At 37.7% G+C, this 20,207-nt stretch overlaps 3 protein-coding genes across 4 annotated transcripts; 1 reads left to right on the plus strand and 2 right to left on the minus strand.

The window, feature by feature from the left end:
* The first annotated feature begins 11 nt into the window (after positions 1 to 11).
* LOC126596380 (NADH dehydrogenase [ubiquinone] 1 alpha subcomplex subunit 8-B-like) lies at positions 12 to 1,928 on the plus strand. The gene is made up of 2 exons (XM_050262947.1): positions 12 to 291; positions 1,641 to 1,928. Exons 1-2 carry the CDS (start codon positions 104 to 106, stop codon positions 1,771 to 1,773), a joined length of 321 nt encoding a protein of 106 aa, XP_050118904.1. The 5' UTR covers positions 12 to 103; the 3' UTR covers positions 1,774 to 1,928.
* A 124-nt stretch (positions 1,929 to 2,052) lies between these two features.
* LOC126596379 (serine/arginine-rich SC35-like splicing factor SCL28) lies at positions 2,053 to 5,843 on the minus strand. 2 transcript variants are annotated; one of them, XM_050262946.1, is made up of 7 exons: positions 5,504 to 5,843; positions 5,058 to 5,135; positions 4,705 to 4,869; positions 4,504 to 4,565; positions 4,342 to 4,381; positions 2,707 to 2,979; positions 2,053 to 2,273 (listed from the first exon to the last, which is right to left on the minus strand). In XM_050262946.1, the coding sequence occupies exons 1-7, from the start codon at positions 5,686 to 5,688 to the stop codon at positions 2,264 to 2,266; spliced, it is 813 nt and encodes a 270-aa protein (XP_050118903.1). In that variant the 5' UTR covers positions 5,689 to 5,843; the 3' UTR covers positions 2,053 to 2,263. The 2 variants fall into 2 exon arrangements, with proteins under 2 accessions (XP_050118903.1, XP_050118902.1); XM_050262945.1 differs by having other exon boundaries at positions 4,504 to 4,568; positions 5,504 to 5,841.
* A 10,472-nt stretch (positions 5,844 to 16,315) lies between these two features.
* LOC126597710 (uncharacterized) lies at positions 16,316 to 19,035 on the minus strand. Its single transcript, XM_050264521.1, has 5 exons — positions 18,689 to 19,035; positions 18,364 to 18,599; positions 18,037 to 18,108; positions 17,600 to 17,678; positions 16,316 to 17,319 (listed from the first exon to the last, which is right to left on the minus strand). Exons 2-5 carry the CDS (start codon positions 18,551 to 18,553, stop codon positions 17,229 to 17,231), a joined length of 432 nt encoding a protein of 143 aa, XP_050120478.1. The 5' UTR covers positions 18,554 to 18,599; positions 18,689 to 19,035; the 3' UTR covers positions 16,316 to 17,228.
* Between the last annotated feature and the right edge of the window lie 1,172 nt (positions 19,036 to 20,207).

Genomic DNA, 20,207 nt, shown 5'->3' on the forward strand with positions numbered 1-20,207 from the left:
CCCTCCCAAGTCCCCTGGTGTTTGTGGACTTTTCCGAATTAACATTTTTTAGCCTCAAAGTTTGGATCTTTTTTGTCGGGATCGATCGGAGGAGGAGCTGGAGATGGCGAGCGCGGTGGACCCAGCGGGAGATCCAATCCCAACGTCGGCGGTGCTGACGGCGGCGGCGAAGCACATTCAGTTCAGCTGCCAGGCCGAGAACGTGGCTTTCCTCAAGTGCAAGAAGAAGGACCCGAACCCCGACAAGTGTCTGGACAAAGGTCGTCAGGTCACCCGATGCGTCCTCACCCTGTAAGCCAATCTCAAATCCGCTTCCTACTTTTTTTCAATTTTCTGAGTTTGTTGTGAATTCTTACTTGTTTGTATGTGAACCCTTTTGAATCGAAACGTTTCGGTGTTTTGTGAATTGAGGCTTGGTTTGCTCGATTGAGCTCAACGTGGTTCATGGCTTATGCAGCATGCTCAAATTTTTGGGAGACAGAGAACTGATCAATCGAAAATATAACTAAAGGACACTAAACAGATAATAAGCCGTATATAAACCGCGGTTTAATATAGAATTGGGAGAAGGTAATGCCAAAATTTGTAAGGTCTAGCTGGATATACTTTGTATTTGAACACTTTTCTGTGCTTAATTGTTCACCCTCGGTGTTGGAGTCGGTTAATCCCGAGGCTTAATTGAGTTTGGACTTGTATCATATGCCATAAATTTTGAAATCATTAGCTTCATATCAGTTGTGGGGAGCAGATTTCAGGAACTTGGTTTCAAACCTTGTTGAACTTGATTCGACTTGATTCACCTGATGGCTGCTATGTGACCGTTAGTCCGTGTACCCTCAAGTTAACATAGGAAGACCGTTTGGTAACCATTTTTGTTTCTCGTTTTGATACATATTTCCTTGTTAGATAGAGAGGGGAAATAGAGAAAGTGGGAGCGAAGAAGGGGACAAAAAAGGGTGATGAGTAGCAGTTGGAAGAAATGTGTAGAGAACGCACATAAAATGGGAACTAGAAACGATTTTGAGCTGCTTTTGTTTTCATACATTATCTTTCATTTTGCCCTTACTCCCGTCACCCTTATGTACCAGGAAATACTGTATATTTTCCTCTGTTGCAACTTGCATCCATTACAAAGTATAACCCAAATAGTATATTGAACTTGGGTTTTATGACAGTATAGTACAGTGTTCTTTTGTTCAATTGCTTTCATGTTTTTCTTTTATATTCTGAACTCTATATCTTCATTTTTTATCCCGCGTAAACATTTCTTCGTTGTTCCGTGGTGGTGATGCTTGTATGCATCCGTCCTCATTCTCTTACATGACATATAAGCATTTTTCATGTCTTATCAAGTAGCCTAAAAACACTAGAGTATTTCCCCAAAGAGGAAAAAATAGAAAATCCTGCCGGTCTTTGCTTGAATAGAGACACTCCCTAACTAACAGCGTTTGAATTGGATCAGTTTTCAAGCATAATCATTCCCTTTACGTTCTCTTGCCGCAACTTTTTGATATCTGCATCTCGTTCGTTACATGTACACCATTTTCATATTTGGAATTTGTTGTGATTTGATCATCCTGTTAGTTTCACGAGCGGTATGCCTTGTTACGCAGCTAAATACGAGACATTTCTCCGTGCAGGCTGAAAGATCTTCATCAGAGGTGCACAAAGGAGATGGATGCTTACGTCGGGTGCATGTATTACAATACAAATGAGTTTGATTTATGTCGCACAGAGCAGGAGGAATTCGAGAAAAAGTGCCCATTGGCATGAGAATTCGACCCCTAGTTGCTTGGGAAATGCTTCCTTTCCGTGCGGGAAAATTTACACCCTTTTAAAGCATGATTGATTTCTCTTGTATTGCAGTTGGTACTGTAATGGAATAATTGGTTTAATCATGAAAAAACCAATCCTTGGTTTCCTTTTAACTTTAGTATTACGAAAAATCAAAGAAAAATATACCCCCTTCTTCCTTCCTGGGCGTGGACGTGGGATTTATAAATCAAACAAGACTCAATGGGACGGAAACAAGGAGACCAGACAAGGAGTCACTAAAGTGAGAAATGCCAGCAAAATTATCAGTTAGAAAACGTAGATCCACTCGACTAACATATAGATAGAATAAATCCATAGCCGAAAACCGATATAGTCCAAACCTCATATTTACCAAATATTCATCATCTTCCAGAATACTAAGCATATCACTCTAGCTAGCAATGCTCAGAGTACACTTTGAAGCAGCAACCAACGTACCCGACAGGCATCAGCGAGGACTGCAAAGCCCAAAAAAATAATAATCACCACAGTAGTTACGTCTAGCCAACAACAACAACAACAAAGCCTTTTCCCACTAAGTGGGGTCTGCTATATGAATCCTATAACGCCATTGTGCTCGGTTAGCTTACGTCTAGCCAATGTAATTAAATCGATAGGATATAAATATGACTGTACAGCAATAGTTGTAGATATTATCACCACTGTTACCTATTTGGTTAGCCAATTTAAGCATATAGGGTCATACCCGCACACAACTTTAGGGAACCTCAATCACCACCCACGTAAACTCCACTTCCATAAGGGTACCTCTCGCACATAATATGAAACTATACTCCGCAAATTTAAGACCATACTCAGTGGCCTCAACCAATCTTATTAAGATTACACTAGAAATTCTTTACATGAGTACAAAGTGGAAGAGGCACCTACCTGTATGATCGCGAACGAGACCTTGACGGACTGCGACTGCCACCCCTAGGACTCCTTGATCTGCTGGATGCATACTCTCTCACATCACGAGGACTCCGACCATTCTCCCTCGGACTTGGGGACCTCCTGTAGTCTCTAACTTCACGCGCACTTCGACCCTTCTCTCTCGGACTTGGGGACCTCCTGTATTCTCTTCCATCCCGTGGTGAGGGTGATCGTGAAATTGATCTAGACTGTACTGGCGAGCGATAATCATCCCTAGCCCGATGGTCCCTTCAAATGGAAAGAAACACCTTATTATGTTTTGAAAGAAAAAAAAAATTGCAGATGCAACAAGAGAATAAGATATGAAATATTCCAAATGAATAAGAGATACCAACTAAAACCATGTTCATTTTTCACAAGTAAAAAACTTCCCCATTAATAATCCACTACAAGTGCACAAGAAAATGTAATGTGGCCATAGATCAACAATTCAGAACCAATTATCAGTTTCAAGATAACAGAACAACTACTTACATCCTCTTCAAAATCTAACTGATCAAGATATGACCTTTACTTTACCTGAACCTTTACAGGGTTCTGAACAAAAAATATGACACTTGGTCCAAACACTCAGAGTTAGGCTAGTACTGGTTGATCAGCATCTGAAAACTTCATAGCCCACTTTGCCCCAACTTTTCTAAAACCAGATAATATCTTTTCCTTCAACATGTCACCATACTCTACCGGTAAAAACTTTGAGTGGCTTCATTTCTTTGTAGATGATTTCTTTCTTTCTTTGGCCAACTATAAGCTTTATATTCTTTCTTTACTGGATGGTATATGCAAAACAAGATATCAAACTTAACAAATTTTCTTCAAAAACTTACTTAAACAGCTAATATAAGAAGGAAAAGTAAATATATACTAGTAAAGATTCCAATATCTCTAGCACCCTGTTTAGCTTGTCAGTTCAGTCGGTCGTAGAAAGGTCTCACAAACCGAAGTCATAACAATAGGATCCCAATGCCATTTGTAGATGAAAGTTGATGGTGGATATAGATGGTACTTATGGAGAGCATAGGTGGAAGGTAAAGAAGTTGCCCATCACTTGTATGATCTCTTTTCTCATTAAACTTTACTAATCCAGAAGTCTTTAAATATCCACCATAGTACTTATGGAGAGCATTGGCGGAAGATAAAGAAGTTTCCCATCACTTGTATGATCTCTTTTCTCATTAAACTTTACTAATCCAGAAGTCTTTAAACTATATCTGTATAACAAGGCCACCAGAAAATATTACACAATTCACTAAACACATGATACATGCAAAAGATGCGATCTCCATACCTAAAGAAGATTTCATTCTGCAATTTCATCAGAAACACAGGTATGTGAACATAAAAGTTGGATTCAGAGATTTTCCAATGAAAATGTGATCACCCTCTATTGTACTCATTCATGAAAACAAGAATTCAAAAACTATAACCATTAATCAATTTTGGAAAAAATTATATGGCCACATGAACCTGTCGCTGATGAATCTACCCCACCTTTGAAAGGAGTAACCACCCATCCACACAGACTACGGTGTAATAGAAAAGAAAACAGTGTTAATGAATAAAAGATACATCTAGAGATAATATACAGACCTTGAATCACGCCTAACAGGTGATGGTGATGGCGAGTAAGCTGTGACCAAAAAAGTTTGACAACGGTTTAGAAGAAAAATAGGAGCAAAATTATTTCACAAAGGACTTGAAATAAAATCATGCATGTCGATCAAAAACTGCCAAGTAAAAGTTAAAACTGACAACGATATTGCCGTCTTGGGGACCTCGGTGGAGTTCTCCTTCTGGAGCTTCCTCCATGTCGACTACTGCAGATAAATATAAAATAAAATAAAAATTGCATTATAAAATAAAATAAAAATTGTTTTCATGAAGTGAATATGTAATTATATTTGGGGAGGCATAATAAACTATGGGGTAGTATTGGAGCCAAATACAATGTACCTTACGCGAGTAGTTGTGCGCATTTCTTGCGGAGTTTTTCTATTCTCCTCAGCAAACACAATTCTTATCTCACGCCCACCAATAACTGTATGATTCAGTTGTTGCTTTGCTTCTGCTGCATCCTCACCATAACGGTACTTCACAAACCCAAAACCCCGTGGCTCCCTATGGATGGAAAGTAGAAACGCTGAGTAAAAATAACTTACATTTGTGTTATCCAGAAAACCCAGAAATATATCAACTTTCGCAGGAGTATCTATTCCAGCGTGCAAGTTTTACACCACTGAACCACGGCAGAAGAAGAATCGCATTACGTACAATAATTCACGCCATAACAATCAAGAACGGCATACCCTGTGTAGTAATTCTTAGGAAGATACACATCCTTTACTGGGCCAAATCGCTCAAATGGGATCCTAAGATCTTCTGGCCTGCACATAACAGGTAAACAATGAATAAGCCTGGATCTTTAGTAATGAAAAAATAAATAAAAAAGACATGTATCCGTAATTTGGGGTTAATGAACTTGTTGTAATTAACTCAACTAGCTGAAGGATTAAGTCTATAACCATGTAATAATATACTTATTCTTCGATAATATACTAGTATTACCATTAACAAGAGATTAACAGACAATCCCATATTTTGAAAAGTAAAGCACAAAACATTACTAAAAGAATACCAATCATTCATAATTACAACCCAATTTTAGTCACGCATTTGAAGAATAAACTACATAAATATATATACATATCTATGCATACACAGAGATGAGAGGGAGATACATATACATATATACCTAGCGTCGAGAGGGAGATTGCGAACGAGCAAACCGGAAGGGGCGGGAGAACTACGGTCTCTGTGAGACCTACTGTCACGGTGTCGATCACGCGGCTCGTCGTCGTATCGCTTGCGTCCGCGAGGCGGAGTCCGACTGCGTCGACGAGGGCTGTAGCTTCTGCTTCGGCTTCTGTACCTGACCATTGTTGCAGCTAGGACTTGAACCCTGAGCGCGCAAACCCCTAACCCTAGGTCCCCAGTATGATAGTGAAGAAGAACCGAAAGGAACGAGCGCTTGTTGTTTGTGTGGGGAGTTTTGGGTTTCGGATTTGGAAGGAGGAATTGAGTGCGGAACAGATACCGATCGAATGATGCGCGCTCTTCAACTAACTCGGTTCAGTGTGTTGCCCAAATAGTATTAACCTGGCCCACCTAGCTATCAAGGCCCAACCCAATCGATTTTGTTATATTTCTTTATTTACAAGAAACTTCTAAATGCACCTAAGAGCAACGGAGTATAATTCTCTCCCCTCCTAATCTCTCTTCCCTTCCATCCCCTTCAATTTAAACGGTTACGATTACGTCATATCTACATTTTGTTTTGAATTTTTTATGTAGAGAAAAACATAAAAAGAAGAGTAGGAGGGGATGGAAGAGGATGGTAATGGTAGGGGAGAGAAACTTACTCCAAGAACAACTCCACTCCAAGCAATTACTGCCCAGGCTATTCAGCCAAGGCAATTATTGGCTTAAGTGCATTTTTATCCCTAAACTGAATTGTCCAAGCTATTGTTATTAAAATATTACTTTTTTATTATAAAATAGTAAAAGTTAATTTTACCTTTAATTTTGGATATGATTTTTAATCAATCTCTTCACGCCACGTTTCATTATCCGAAAGTACAATTTTTATGGATAGACTTTTTCAAGTACATTTATAGGAAAAATTATAATTCTTTTTAATATTTTTCTGAGTTGTTTTATAATTTTTATCTGACTTAATTAATATGGACCGTTGCATTACATTGTATGTTTTTTCCAAAGACCCAGATTTTGACATGTAATCCCAACAATAATAATAGTTTTTTTTCTGATTTTTTTTTAATTTATAAGCCCAAAAAATTTGGACCGTTGATCGAGATATCTAACCGACCAAAATTCGCCACATGTCCTCGCCGTTAGATTTGAATTCAAATTTTATTAACCCTTGGAAATCCAACGGCGCAAAGTGAGCCACATAGCACCCATTTCTGAAGTGCTTAGTGTGCCTACAGCGCAAGCTTCAACGGTGTTTTCTTGTTTGCTCACTCGCAAATTATTGCGCGTGTAATTCATGTGCCTAGCACAAAAAAAATTAACATGACTAACGTTAGCCTGACATCAGACGCAATCACAAGGTTGGGCTATTCTAGCCCGTGTGCTTGGTCGGGCCTGCTATAGCCCAGCTAATTGGGCAGGGTGGAGTGCTTTTGGGGAGCTTAGGGGATTGGATGGTCTAATAGCCCAAGCAATTTGTGTGAGGTGGAACTGCTCTAAGAGGCTAAGACTCGAGCAAAGGCAGTATAAACTCGTCATTCATATGATTTAAATTTGAGACCTCATACTTATAGGAAAATGCCACTAAATTGGAGTGCTAATGAATATTGGGGTACAACTTTCATCTCTTCACATAACTTGAAATCTCCTGCATTGAAAGTTTTTCCATCATCACATGTTTATTTACTATTAGTGAAAAGGCAAGGTATGCAAGTCATTTTTATCATTGACAAATTATTCGTCAACCAACCAACAAAGGCATGAAAGAAATAAGTCGGCCTCATGCTGAATTATGTGTTCCTTTCCCAATTTCTACAAAATATCATGACGAATTGAGTATGTTTATCTCATACTTAGAACAATTTAAGTATCATTTAATTTTCTAAAAGTGTAAATAAGCTTGTCCTAATTTAATTCAATCCATTATGTTGATGCACAAAACCGGAGGTCTTGGAATAACGTAAACCCGACCGTGAATCTGCAAGTAATGTAAATAACACAAGATGTATCCACTCAAAAGTTCGCTGTGAGCCAACGAAGTACTCCGAGCTTCGTGAGAACCTCCTAGAGCTCGCTGTGAGCTTGGATTGTCCTAAAATGTAACCATTCAAAAGTTCATGAATAGTGCTTAACTCGGAGCTTGAGTTTTCAACGTGATATCGAACGCGTTCTTACCTGAAATGGGTACCTTTGAACTCGTATGGTCCTCACGAACACAATGGTACCATTTTCTTCCTCGATTTGTGAAGATTTGGCTTGGTTCAAGGTTGTCCGTACGAATGAGAGGGAAGAGAGAGTGAGTCCGAGAGAGAGTACGGGAGATAAGAGAGAGAAAAGGTATGGATGTGTGTGTGTGGTTCCAAAATGTACACTAATCAAAACTCTTTAATCTTTTAGCTCTAATTAGGTCCAATTAGTTAGGGATAAAACTAATTGACGCAATTTCTTAACCCAAAATACAAACACACACCCAACGCTCAAGGGTAAATTCATCTTTTCACAACCACGATAATTATTTCTTGGGACGGGCTGTGACAATTTTTCTATCATTTTTTGTGTTTAATTTTCTATTTATGGTTGTCTGAATATTCAAATAATTTTATTTTCTATGGACAATATTCAAATTATTTAAAAGTTGAACCCGTAGCTTAATTTGAGCCCTAATTATACCAATTGAGCGTATTAAGAGAATATGGCATATACTCAGGACTCTGTTTAGTGGTTGCTAAACCACCAGCATACGTGTAATGCCATATATCAAAATCATTGATTTTATTTATTTAGTACTACAGTTTAGTGGTATTCCTTTTCACTTGTAAGTGAGGTTTTAAGTTCGATTTTTGCCAAAAACGAATTTGAACAACATTATTACTAATGCATTGTTAGGCTAAGCCCACACCCTCCCATTTAGTATAGACTAGAAATTAGGCCCGCGCGTAGCCGCGGGAACCAGCTGGTTCAAGCGTAATCAAATGAATAAAACACATTTAAGTTGAATAAATTCACCACAATTATGAACAAACAAAGGGATACATGAGTGAATAAGGTCGATAAGATAAGCAGTTTTGCTTTTATATACATTCAAGTGAGTTGGCATATAAACACATTGTACAATGAGTGGGAATAAACTGAATGTCTTTGATTAGAAAGAGATGGTTTCCCAAAAAGTTCTGTTTCTTTAAGAAACAGAAGAAACATTTAGTTCACATATAATATGTGTCATGCAGTGTAGGCAGCCATTTGAACAGGTAATTAAAAATAGAAAGTGTTGAGGACTTGTTCAAGTATCTAATTTTGTAACCACAACTGTTCAAAGGCTAAAAAAAAGTAGAAGGTTTGTTTGCATATGAAACTGAAGAAACAGAAGCAAGCTGCAGTACACATATTTTGCCGCTGCAGTTAAGACGGCAAAATATATGCCCTGCAGCACATACCTCACTTGTGCAACATATGCCTTAAACTGGAAAAACATCAACAATCGAATACAAATTTGTAAATCATGGACGGATTTTGTTTTACATTTTTATAATCAAATCAAGTGGCAGTGTAGCACATAAAATTACAACCTTGAAGCAACCAGAGAGAGCATAAATTAAGATGTAGAGATATCCTCAAACTTGCAACATACTGTATGAAAGCTAACCGTAGAGGTTTGTGAAGCAAACTGCGGCATGAGTTGCAGTTAATTGAACAAAAACACAGTAGTTTAACTTTGTAGTAAAAACTGTAGGCAAATGAAGAACAATGTTCTCTTTCATAACGAAAAATTTATCTTAACCACTATCTTCATTAGCCAAATCGTTTCACAAATCCAAAAACACAGAATTATATCTTGAACAATGCCAATTAATGATTTCCCATTTACTTAAGCCCAACATCAAAGCCAATGAACTAATGAAAGAGCGAAAAAGAGAAACAAAAAACCTCAATTAAGCAATTAAATGGAGTATTACTTGATAAAGCTGGAAAATTACCCAGTTCTTCAGAGAGAGGATCACGAGTGACTGATGAGAGTTCAGAGAAACGAACGATTGAGAAATTCAAGCTCTGAGCTCAAAAGTTGGGGCTTCCACTTTCCAACTGGGGGAGAAATAACAGAGAAAACACAGAGAACCAATCCACCAAAAATATTAATCAAATGGGTTTCTTCTAATTCAAAATTTGGGTCACCCAAATTCTGATGAAGCAATAACCATTCAAAATTCCAACAGATTGAAGCCCTCACAGACTACAAATTACCAATACCCAGCAATAAAAATTTTGAAACAGTAATAATGAAGGAAAAAGAAAATAAAGCTGCGAGCCATTCTCTAAATCTCAGGCACCAATCCAAATTGCCAGTAATTTGCACATAATGATAAGAATCTAGCAGTATTTCCATTGTTTAAAACCCAAATTCAAGGAATCATGAAAAATGTAAACCTTATATGGTAATTGAAGTTTTACCTGCATATCAGCAGCAGCAAACGAAATCCAATGGCATGTACCTCAAAAGTGAGAGAGAGAGCTGAGAGCTGAGTGAGAGAATCGATAAACAAAACCTCCAAAATCACAAAAGGAAATTTGAAAAGAAAACAAATTTGCAAATCCAAAATCACAAAAACATTGAGAAAGCTGTAAAACTCATCAGGAAACACTGGCTTTTCTGGGTAAAAAAATAATTCGAATCAAATTGAAGAACTGAGGCATCCGTCTCAGCCTTTCCAGCAGCCTTTCCCTGGCGAGCAGACAAACCCAGGAAGTTTCTCGCTCCCGCTCAAAATGCCACTGCTTCCGGCGACCCTATTTCCAGACCCTGGTGGATCCCACCCTGCTTGAGCCCAATTGCTGCCCGCTCCTGCAAACAAACCCAAACACACAATTCGATCAATTACCAAATTGAATTGCAAATTACGAAATTACCAGGAGGTAGGTGCGGTGGCAGTGACTATGATTAAGGTTGTGACTGGCAACTGTCGGAGGAGGAGGGACGGAGTCGAACCCTAGATTGCTGGCGGTTCGACTATTGTAGCGAGACCTCCGGTCGTAGAAAACCTCTGAAGCGCACATCATACACACCAATCGCCTTGTTTTTTTTTTCTTCACCTTGTCCTCTTCAAAACGTGTCTATTTGTTTCAGATTTTTTGACGAATTTATAGTGCTTTTTCGCAGAAACGGTTGGAACGTAATAGGAATGTACTGCTGAGAAAAGGGAGGGATGAGGGGATTTGACGGATGGTTGCAGAGAGAGTCGGGAGAGGAAAAGAGGGAAAGAAAAGGGGATGGAAACGGAGTTGAAGCAATCCACGATCATTGACGCATGGGCGCCCTACATGGATAGCTGAAGCAGAACTGCCATTGTATCCAACATATAACAAATTCGCCAAACTTCAGTTTGGATTTAACAGTGTCATGAGGGCCCACTGGAATCACAAAAAAAAAAAGAAAAGATATAGTTACAATTTACAATTGGCTTAAGGAGATTCTTTAAACAAAGACTATCATCCAAAATAAATGGAAAAAAAAAATCATGAAGAGCATATGTAAGCTAATTTAAACAGGGTAGCAATGAAAACGAAGATACCTCAGACAAAAATGCATTAAGAGGTAAATTCCCACATGCCGTTCTCTCTGCAGCATCCTTATAAGGAGCTTCACTCCAAGGACTGAAATTTTAGTAAACAGCATATTAAAATCTATTTTTGGAGAATAAAAAGAAACCATGATAGGAACATAAATTATTTTATCCACAAATAACAAAAGGGTAAAAGGAACATACTTTATTTTACCCTCACCAGTCATTTCTAAGTCAATCCATACCCGTGGCATTTTGTACTCTTCTGGAGGTATCTCCGTAATTTGCTTACTCTGCTTCTCATTTACCAGCTACGACTCATTTCCACATAAAGATACAAAATCTAGATAATAGCAACTAATGCCAAACCACCCAACTGTCCTTTTACAAACAGAACTGTTTACAAGAAGCATATATAACATGATTTGGTCTGCAGTGCTTTCACCAATAGTTATAAAAACAAAGATTCTAAAGATATGAATGCAATAGAATGACTATTACCTCCAAGTAAGCAGTTGCACGGTTGCAATCATAAGTTGCACATATCATGTTCAATCTGATAGCTTCAGTATAGCACTCGACAACATTATTTCAGGCTTTTCCTTAAATGTAGTATTTCCCTGGGAAAAGATGAGTAAACATAGAAATTGAAACTATACCCATTAGTACATTGGTATCACAGTTCTTTTGCTGATAGAAAATGAAATTAAACAGATATAAGCATAATATTTGACAAACAAAGCAAAGGGAAAGTAATTTTCTGATATTTCATTTAATTACGGGGATGCATATTATTTCTCTTATTTTCCCTCTCTTTCTCAGCAACCAAACAGCAATCGAAAATTACCAAAAACTGAAAAGATTGAAGCACCTGGGCAAGTTGGAATGCCTGGGTTGCCATCACCACTTGGTGTAAAAAAAATCAGGGTGGGCATCTTCAAGAGCACCTAAACCCTTCATCCACAAACGTATGTATAAAAATCAACAAAATAATCTTGTGATTACATTAATCCGTAGAAACAAATATGCTAAAATTCATAGTTGGGGTGCAAAAACCTAATTTTCAGCAATCCAGAGTCACAGATCCAAGGCATTCAAGCACACAACAGAGAAGAGAGTATATTTTGAGGCACAAACCGAGTCTCCACTCCTATCAATCAAACCCTCAACCTTACAATGTCTTATAACTATGCGATTGATTCAAGCATTTCTTTTCTTTTCTTTTCTTTTCAGATACAACCAAATTATGAAAACAAATCATTATGATGCAAATTAGATCAGTTTTAGTTGCCTTAAAGCATTCGAGTATATATTCTCTTTGGATCCGGTAAAAAGTGCGCATAAACAACTTTCACCACTTTGATCATATAGATTATTATATAAATGTAACAGAACAATCAACCTTTTCTTTTTCTTCACTAAAGAACATATTCTCCTTAAACTAAACATATACAGATCTAATCCAATCTATGAACATTATAAATTAGTTTAAATCAACTTTGCCTAATTTACTATTTAGCTACAAAAAATAATAAAACAGAAAATTCATCCGCTGTGAATGCGGTATCTTTCACAGTTCCTAAAATCTCACAGGAAAAGACTCTGTTTGCATAGTTCGTATATGGATGTACAAATCTGTGGAATGAATTCCTTTTATTTCCAAAACACACACCTAATTTTATCTTAGGGCAACACAACAACTACCCATTGATGCTGCTTCCATTTGTATTTGTCTGTAAGAGATGAAGGTTTCTACTGAGAAACTTGTTTGAGAGGAAGGAGACTGATCAGGTTTTATTCATTGTTAACATCACTAATTACTGTGTGAAGCTTAATTACCTTACTACTCCTTATATGAGTCCATATATATATTAGAGTGATGTTCACAGATAACTCACCAGGCATGATCCAGCCTAGAGGTTATAGATGCACTGTTCAGTTTAGAGATTCGAACAAAATACATCTCAAACATAAACAGACTTTATATAAGATGATCAAATTAGTAGTCTTTAATTGAAATCAAGCAAGATGGTATCTTCTCGAATATTCAATCACATATTCAATCCAGACAACATGGCTAATATTCAAAAACATGTGCAATCTTTAAGCACATTTACAAAACAGATTTAGAACATTTTAAAATCCTCTTAGCAGCAGAACATAAACATAAAAATCCCACAGAAAGATAAAGCAGCATACCAGTTCTCTATCTTCTATGCTGTTTTCATGTGGATCTTCCTAACTCATCCCAAAAAACCGTGCACCTAGTTCACCTGCAAGCATCATCCCACAACCAAAAATTAGACAGAACCAACAAATACATAAGGAACCAAGAAATGGGAAAAAAAAAATCAACCAACAGAGGAATGAGAAGCAAACACCAGAAAATTTTGAAGAAGCACAGAAATGAGGACAGTGAAACCCAAAAATCGAATGATGGTTCTAACAAAGCAAAAGGAAAACAAAACAACAAACAATTATTGTCAAACAGTGCATAACCTATTGAATCAGAGGGAAAAACCGAAAGGCCATAACCTGCCATACACCCTTCTCTGACTCTCTCCTCACCGACCCTGCGCACTAACCCATTAATTAATCCCAACAAATGCACACAGCCATGCTTTCTCCTCTCTCTGTCTATCTCTATCTCCCTATCCATCTCTCTCTAGAAAATGACAAATCTCCCAAAACCAGACCTAACATACTAAAAAAATCAGAAAATCCAAGGCAACATTAAAGAATACAATTAAAAAAAAGAAACTTATCTTTGGATTTGAGACATGCAGCGCAAGATCCTGCATACCTCACTCTCAGTAGGGTTTGTTGATGACCCCTACCCCGTCTCCCTGAAATCCCGACGAGCCATATGGTCTTCTCTGACCATACCGACCCTCCCATCTGCATCAACAGTGCCGAGACCCCTACCCTTCCCCCTCGCTCTCCTTCCATCGCCATCTCTCTCTCTCTCTCTCTCTCTCTCTCTCTCTCTCTCGCAAACCCTCCCCGAAACCCTAATTGAACGGCATCAAATGATAGCTGCCCGTTGACCCCCTATCTCACCCAAAACAGAGAGGACAAAATTGCCCTTCTTAATAGACCATCCCCACCATCGGATTGTAATCTTAGATGGGAAAAAATGTAGTTAAATAATTTGGGCCTCACTGAGAGCCGGGCTTCCCAGCCAAAACCAACACATTTGGGCCTGTTTCACACACATAATATGTGTCTTGCAGTGTAGGTAGCCATTTCAACAGGTAATTAAAAACAGAAAGTGTTGAGGACTAACAGAGGGACACATGAGTGAATGAGGTCGATAAGATAAGCAGCTTGGCTTTTATATACATTCAACTAACATCTTTTATTGGCGTAGTCTCCAATATATACGTAAGGTATGTAAGCTGAACACGGAAAGAGAGGAAATGACACAAACGATGTTTTGAGGGGAATGCCAGAACTGAACCATGAGGGGAAACTTACACAGAAAATGACCAGATTTGCTGCAATAGAAATTAAATTAATTTATAGTAAAGTCCAAGTCGTTCATTATACATAGGTAAGGAATTATTATTTTTTTTAGAAGAAATAATTTTATTAAAGAATAGAGTAATACACAGAAGTGGATAAGAAGTCCACCAACTTTATTAGAAAGGAAAATCCCATAGGATTTGGCTACAGCAGCCATTTCTAGACCTAGCTCACTTAACTGCTGCTAACAAATCCCACAATATTTGAGATAGAGAGTAATTATTAAACTCTTTAGTGACCGAAGCCCAAAAAGCTGCCCAATATTTTACTCTCCCCCAAAGTACTTCTGCCCCCACTCCAGTTTAGTCTTCAAAAATCCTTTTGTTGCGTTCCAGCCATATATTCCAAAAAATTGCCGATACCAGGCAACCCCACAAAGCTTTGGATTTTTTCCCTTTTCCAAGTGCCTTAAAATTTGTACCTAGTAGCTCGAAACACCCTTTAGGAATGACCCAACTTACTTCAACCTCCTGAAACAGTTTCCACCACAGTTGGATCGAGTAGGAGCAATGAAGAAAGATGTGATTTACACTTTCCTCCTTGGCTCTGCACAAACTACACCAATGTGGGGATAAACACATAAAAGGGTTTCTCCTTTGAATTATGTCGCAAGTGTTGAGATTCTCATTGACCACAAGCCATACAAGTATTTTAACCTTCAGAGGAGCTTTTGATTTCCAAATCTAAGAGTAGGGTGGATAATAGTGCACAATCCCATTGTTGCTCAGTAATGAACGATAGGATTTGCATGTGAACAAACCTAAAGCTTCCAGATTCCACCTTCTGTTATCCATTTTTGATGGAGACAAGCGAACCTCTTCCACTTTCTGTAATAATGTGGCCGCCTCTTCTATCTCCATCTCATTCAGATTTCTCCTAAAGTCAAAGTTCCAACTCAAGGAATTTGACGAAACTTCCACGAAGCTCGAGATGTTATGACTGTGCTTCCTCGATAGTAGGAATAATCTGGGGAATTGCTCCTTCAGTGGTCCCCCTGCTAACCACCCATCCTCCCAAAACCTCACCCTCTCTCCGTTGCCCACCTCAAACTTGCAACATCTAAGAATGATTCGTAGTTTTACATATTCCTAAAGCGAAGTGTTACCGTGTCACTCCAAAAAGTTCATCATAAACTCCTCGATGTGCAGTTTTGTTCTTATATTTTTATACAAAAACTTAAAAATCTTGGACAACCAAAATGCAAATTGAAAAAAGACCCATATCATGAAAACATAACAAATTACCTATATCAAAGAATGGAAAAGCATCAAGAAAACACATGAAATCAGATAAAAAAACATAATATTGGACAAAACATGAAGAGGGTGAGAAAAGGGAACTGACATGTATGAAGATATTCACCTATGGTAGTGGCCTCGCTTGTCGCAGAGATTGGAACATATCCATGTGTCTGAGTTGTGTGCAAAGAAATGTTGTTGGTAGACTGAATGTACGTAAACTTGTAATCACATTTCCAGAACCATTGACACATTTGAACTATCGTCTGCACAAAACGGAAGCACATAGAATGCAGATGATGAGGTCTCAAGAAGCCGTAACAATATGCAAAATCCACAAAGCACCAACATTGAAATTATTTTGCTACCAAATTTGTTAGATAACCAGCTCTGGAATGCCATTAGTACGTTATTGCTAAAAAATTAATATATAACCACTCAATCAAACCAACTAATCAATAATCACACACCAACAAATTAAAAATGCAAGCTTTATTAATTTCTCACATGAGATTGTATCAATACATGAAATTAATAATTTACCCAATTAAACCAAGCAAGAAGAACCAACCAATGATCTAGGAAGTGAGAGGAGGATGCTCATATCTACTGAGAAGCAAAGAAAGGAATTAACATTGTGACCACGTTAACAAACTGGTCATTACCAAATGCTTCAATCGAAACACAAAATAACCACCAAACATCAGAATTCCAAAAACCTAAAAGACAAAGCAAACAATTACAGTTAAATTAATATTTAGCAAAATCAAGTTAACAAACAATGTATACAAATTCCTTTTCCTATTCTCTCTATTTCCTCTCAGATTCTCTCTTATCCTGCGGCACATATGCTCATCTCAAACGTTAACTCAACCTATTCGTTTATAGTAACTACTATGTGCGCACAATATCAAAGAAGAGCTACCAATTTTCTTAAGTATACAACTGTCCTTTAGTAGTTAAAATTTGCTATAAAACCTGAGTAAGTACTCCAATGAACGTTTTATATTCAACAAAAATGATATAGACAGAGCCACGGTTTCACCATTGCTTTTTTTTTTTTTTCAATAATCATGAAAGTTGAGGTGCATAGCGGTGAGCACAAATAGGGTGATACCTTTAGAAATTCCCTCTGTTCTACATATTTCCTGAGAATAGTTTCCCCAGTAGCATTGGTTTCTTCAAGCATGTGAGCAGAGTTACGAACTGAGTCCCCTGCTTGCGCCTCCTTGTCGAAGATTCTCATAACATGAGCACCATCTCCATTCTACATCACAATAATATAGGCATATATAAAACAAAAGGCATACATGATACTGAAGCAGTAAACAGAAAGTTCAAAGCGATTTCTGGTTTAATACGGCTCTTCCAAGCAACTCTGCCCTCTCTCTCACTTCGTCACCCTCTTCTGATTCCTCGCATCATACCTATCCAAACTCTCTTTCAAAGACTGAGCCTCTTCCGCTATGTGTTTCACTTTTCTGCATAACAAAAAGCAAATCAGGATCCAGTTCAATAATCCCAATCACAATTACAACCACCATATACAAAATTGACAAAATCTTGCCTCAACTTTCAAGAATTAATGAACAAAAAACCCCATTCCAATTACAATTACAATGTCCAAAAATAACAAAAACCCAACTCAAAGATCATAGTAATTAACGAAATTTAAAGAAACCAAGTCGAATTCCAATTGCAAAATGCAAAAATGACAACAAACCACGTAAAGGTTAAAGGGATCAATGCAAGAAAACCAACCTTTTCCAGAGATCGCGTTGGGATTTGGCGCCAACAGATTGCCCTCTCTCTCTCTCGAGTTTGGGTACAGAGCTTATCCCTAATCTTCCCACCAGTAAAGAAGAACATGAAAAAATTAATCGGAGTTTTCAAAAAATACAATACCTAATTACTTGCTATTGGAAACAAATAATAAATATACAGGGAGTTTTATAGAAAATTACAAAATAGTTCAATTGCAAGCAATTTAATCGAAATTTGCATAGGAAAAAAAAAACTCAAAATCTTAGTAAAATTAAGAACAAAATTTACTAAACACTTCTCATGATTTCATCCAAAACCATCCAACCAACTGTTCTTAAGTAATCATTTGAATGTCTCCATAATTCTTCTCAGCAACCAATCATAAGGTAATTTTGTGAAGAAAGACTGTAAATTTGACTGTAAATTTGGCTAACCTTCCACATGAGGCTCTCCATGGTTGAACTCTCCCACAACCAATTGCTTATCCAATACAATGAAAGTTTGCTCTGCAAAAACCATTTTTAAATCTTCAATCATTCACCAAACCACTAATACAATCACACAAAAAACCCTCAATCATTTGTCAAAACTAAATTGAACCCTTTTTATAATTTTCCTGATAGATCAAACCTTCAATATCAGATTCCACAATTACCACTTTTTTGTCAAACCCAGAAAACCCAGTTCAGTTTTTGTTATGAAAAAGCAAAGGAATCTACCAAAACCCACACAAACACATGTAAGAGAGAGAAAGAGAGTACTGTTGGGGTCTTGGGTCCTGGTAAGCTGCATCTGGTATTCCTGGTTGAGGGTGAGGGGCTCGGAGCCGGTGGCTTGGAGGAGAGCTGTGTCTTTCATCCACTCGTGGTATTTTGGAACGTGTTCGTTCATGTACGGCACCAGAATCACTCTCCCTCCCTCCAAGCTCACTCTCTCTTTCTCTCGCTCCATCGCTGGTTCCCTTGCTCTCTCTCTCCCTCACAGTCGCACGCACAAACTGACAGTCACAATTAAATTACTGAAATAAAAAGCCAAATTCTAGAAATGAAGAAAGATGGAACCCTAATATGGAAATTGAAGCTTTACCTGTAGATCAGCAACAGCACATGGAATCCAACAGCAGGTATCTCAATAGTGAAAGAGACAGAGCTGAAGATGGGTTACACAACGACATGCACCTCACCATTGATTCGAGTTCTGGTAAGGAGTGCGACGAAGAGAAGGCGAGGTGCGCGACACGGAGAAGCCAAGGAGGGCTTGAGAAGGAAACGGAAAAGGCCTGCTTTACCATTGTTATTCCCTTCCCGCGATCATCAACGCGTGTGCAAATCAGCGGCAGAGAGAGCCTGTGGCAAATTTGTAAATAAGTTGAAATTCACCCCAAAACACTGTTCATTTCTACAGTGCCAATTATAATACTTTCTTTAGACTAAAGTAATAATATCGTTTGTTCCAAAAAATACAAAAAAAAATCATTGACTTTATCCCACACAATAATTCACATTGCACAAAATCTCGTTGACCTTGAAACATAAAAACTACCATGTATCCAAATTCTTCCAAGAAAACATCAAGTACCAATTAGTAACCAGTTTATTTATTTATATGATGAATCATCCATCATATTCGTATCATTAGATGATTTGAAGAGGAAATGAATCTAAATATGGTCCCGCCACTTAGTACTAAATGAGTAATGATGTTTCTCCATTTTTTTCTTCTTAATTTCGGTAACAAAACATTCAGGAGGAGGGGAGGCTACACCATCATACGTGGGCATATCACAAGCCTATCTGAGGACTTACAAAAGAAGTCTTAGCTTATTTGATGTTTCTCTTTGAGGACTTACAAAGAAAATTTATAACAAAAATCAATCTACGAATTCATTAGCGGACATGTAAAAGAAGTCATGAAACAAAACAAATGATGAATAATTTAGTAGAAACTATAAATACTAATCCAAATTGCAACAACAAATGATATTAAAGTGATCATATCTCTATATACTAAAACCCAACCACGTGGTACTGTGGATGACCAGTGGTGGGACGATTTTGTCCCTGGATTTTTCCTCCGGCTGTTCTTCTCTTTCTGCATTTGTGCAGTCGAATGACTGTTGTACCCATTCACTCCACGCGTCCATCATCCAGTCACCCTCTATTTGGGTTGTCTTCTGAATTTTCTGTTTGTTTCCTCATTTTGTTTAACTGTTGCTCTCCCTGTGTACCGATGTATAGTTGTTGGGAAAACAAAAAAAATAATTAAAAAATGTGATTAAAACAGGGCCACGTCGTTTGTGGCACAATTAACAATAAAAATTTATATCTTCTTAATTTTTTAAACCCATTAATAGTTGTTGGGAAAACAAAAAAAATATTAAACAATTGTGATTAAAACAGGGCCAGTTTGTGGCACAACTAACAATAAAAATTTATGCTTTCTTTATTTTTTCAACCCAGGTATAGTAGGTGGGAAGACAGAAAAAATATTAAAAAATGTGATGCATAGTGAATTTAACGGGCCTCTCTCATACCACGTGTTGGTTATCGTGAGATTTGCTTCTCACCCTGTAACTCAGTTGAATCCAACACTGTTCAGAAATAGT

The sequence above is a fragment of the Malus sylvestris genome, chromosome 13 (assembly GCF_916048215.2).
Source record: "Malus sylvestris chromosome 13, drMalSylv7.2, whole genome shotgun sequence".
Taxonomy (NCBI): domain Eukaryota; kingdom Viridiplantae; phylum Streptophyta; class Magnoliopsida; order Rosales; family Rosaceae; genus Malus; species Malus sylvestris.

Coding starts and splice junctions, on each gene's coding strand:
- LOC126596380 (XM_050262947.1), top strand. CDS start 104: ATGGCGAGCGCGGTGGACCCAGCGGGAGATCCAATCCCAACGTCGGCG. Junction 292..1,640: donor ACCCGATGCGTCCTCACCCT/GTAAGCCAATCT, acceptor TTCTCCGTGCAG/GCTGAAAGATCTTCATCAGA.
- LOC126596379 (XM_050262945.1), bottom strand. CDS start 5,688: ATGGTCAGGTACAGAAGCCGAAGCAGAAGCTACAGCCCTCGTCGACGC. Junction 5,136..5,503: donor AATCTCCCTCTCGACGCTAG/GTATATATGTAT, acceptor TGTTATGTGCAG/GCCAGAAGATCTTAGGATCC. Junction 2,980..4,341: donor CCTGTTAGGCGTGATTCAAG/GTCTGTATATTA, acceptor TTCCATTTGAAG/GGACCATCGGGCTAGGGATG.
- LOC126597710 (XM_050264521.1), bottom strand. CDS start 18,553: ATGGAGCGAGAGAAAGAGAGAGTGAGCTTGGAGGGAGGGAGAGTGATT. Junction 17,679..18,036: donor TGGAGAGCCTCATGTGGAAG/GTTAGCCAAATT, acceptor TGGGAAGATTAG/GGATAAGCTCTGTACCCAAA. Junction 17,320..17,599: donor CAACGCGATCTCTGGAAAAG/GTTGGTTTTCTT, acceptor TTTGTTATGCAG/AAAAGTGAAACACATAGCGG.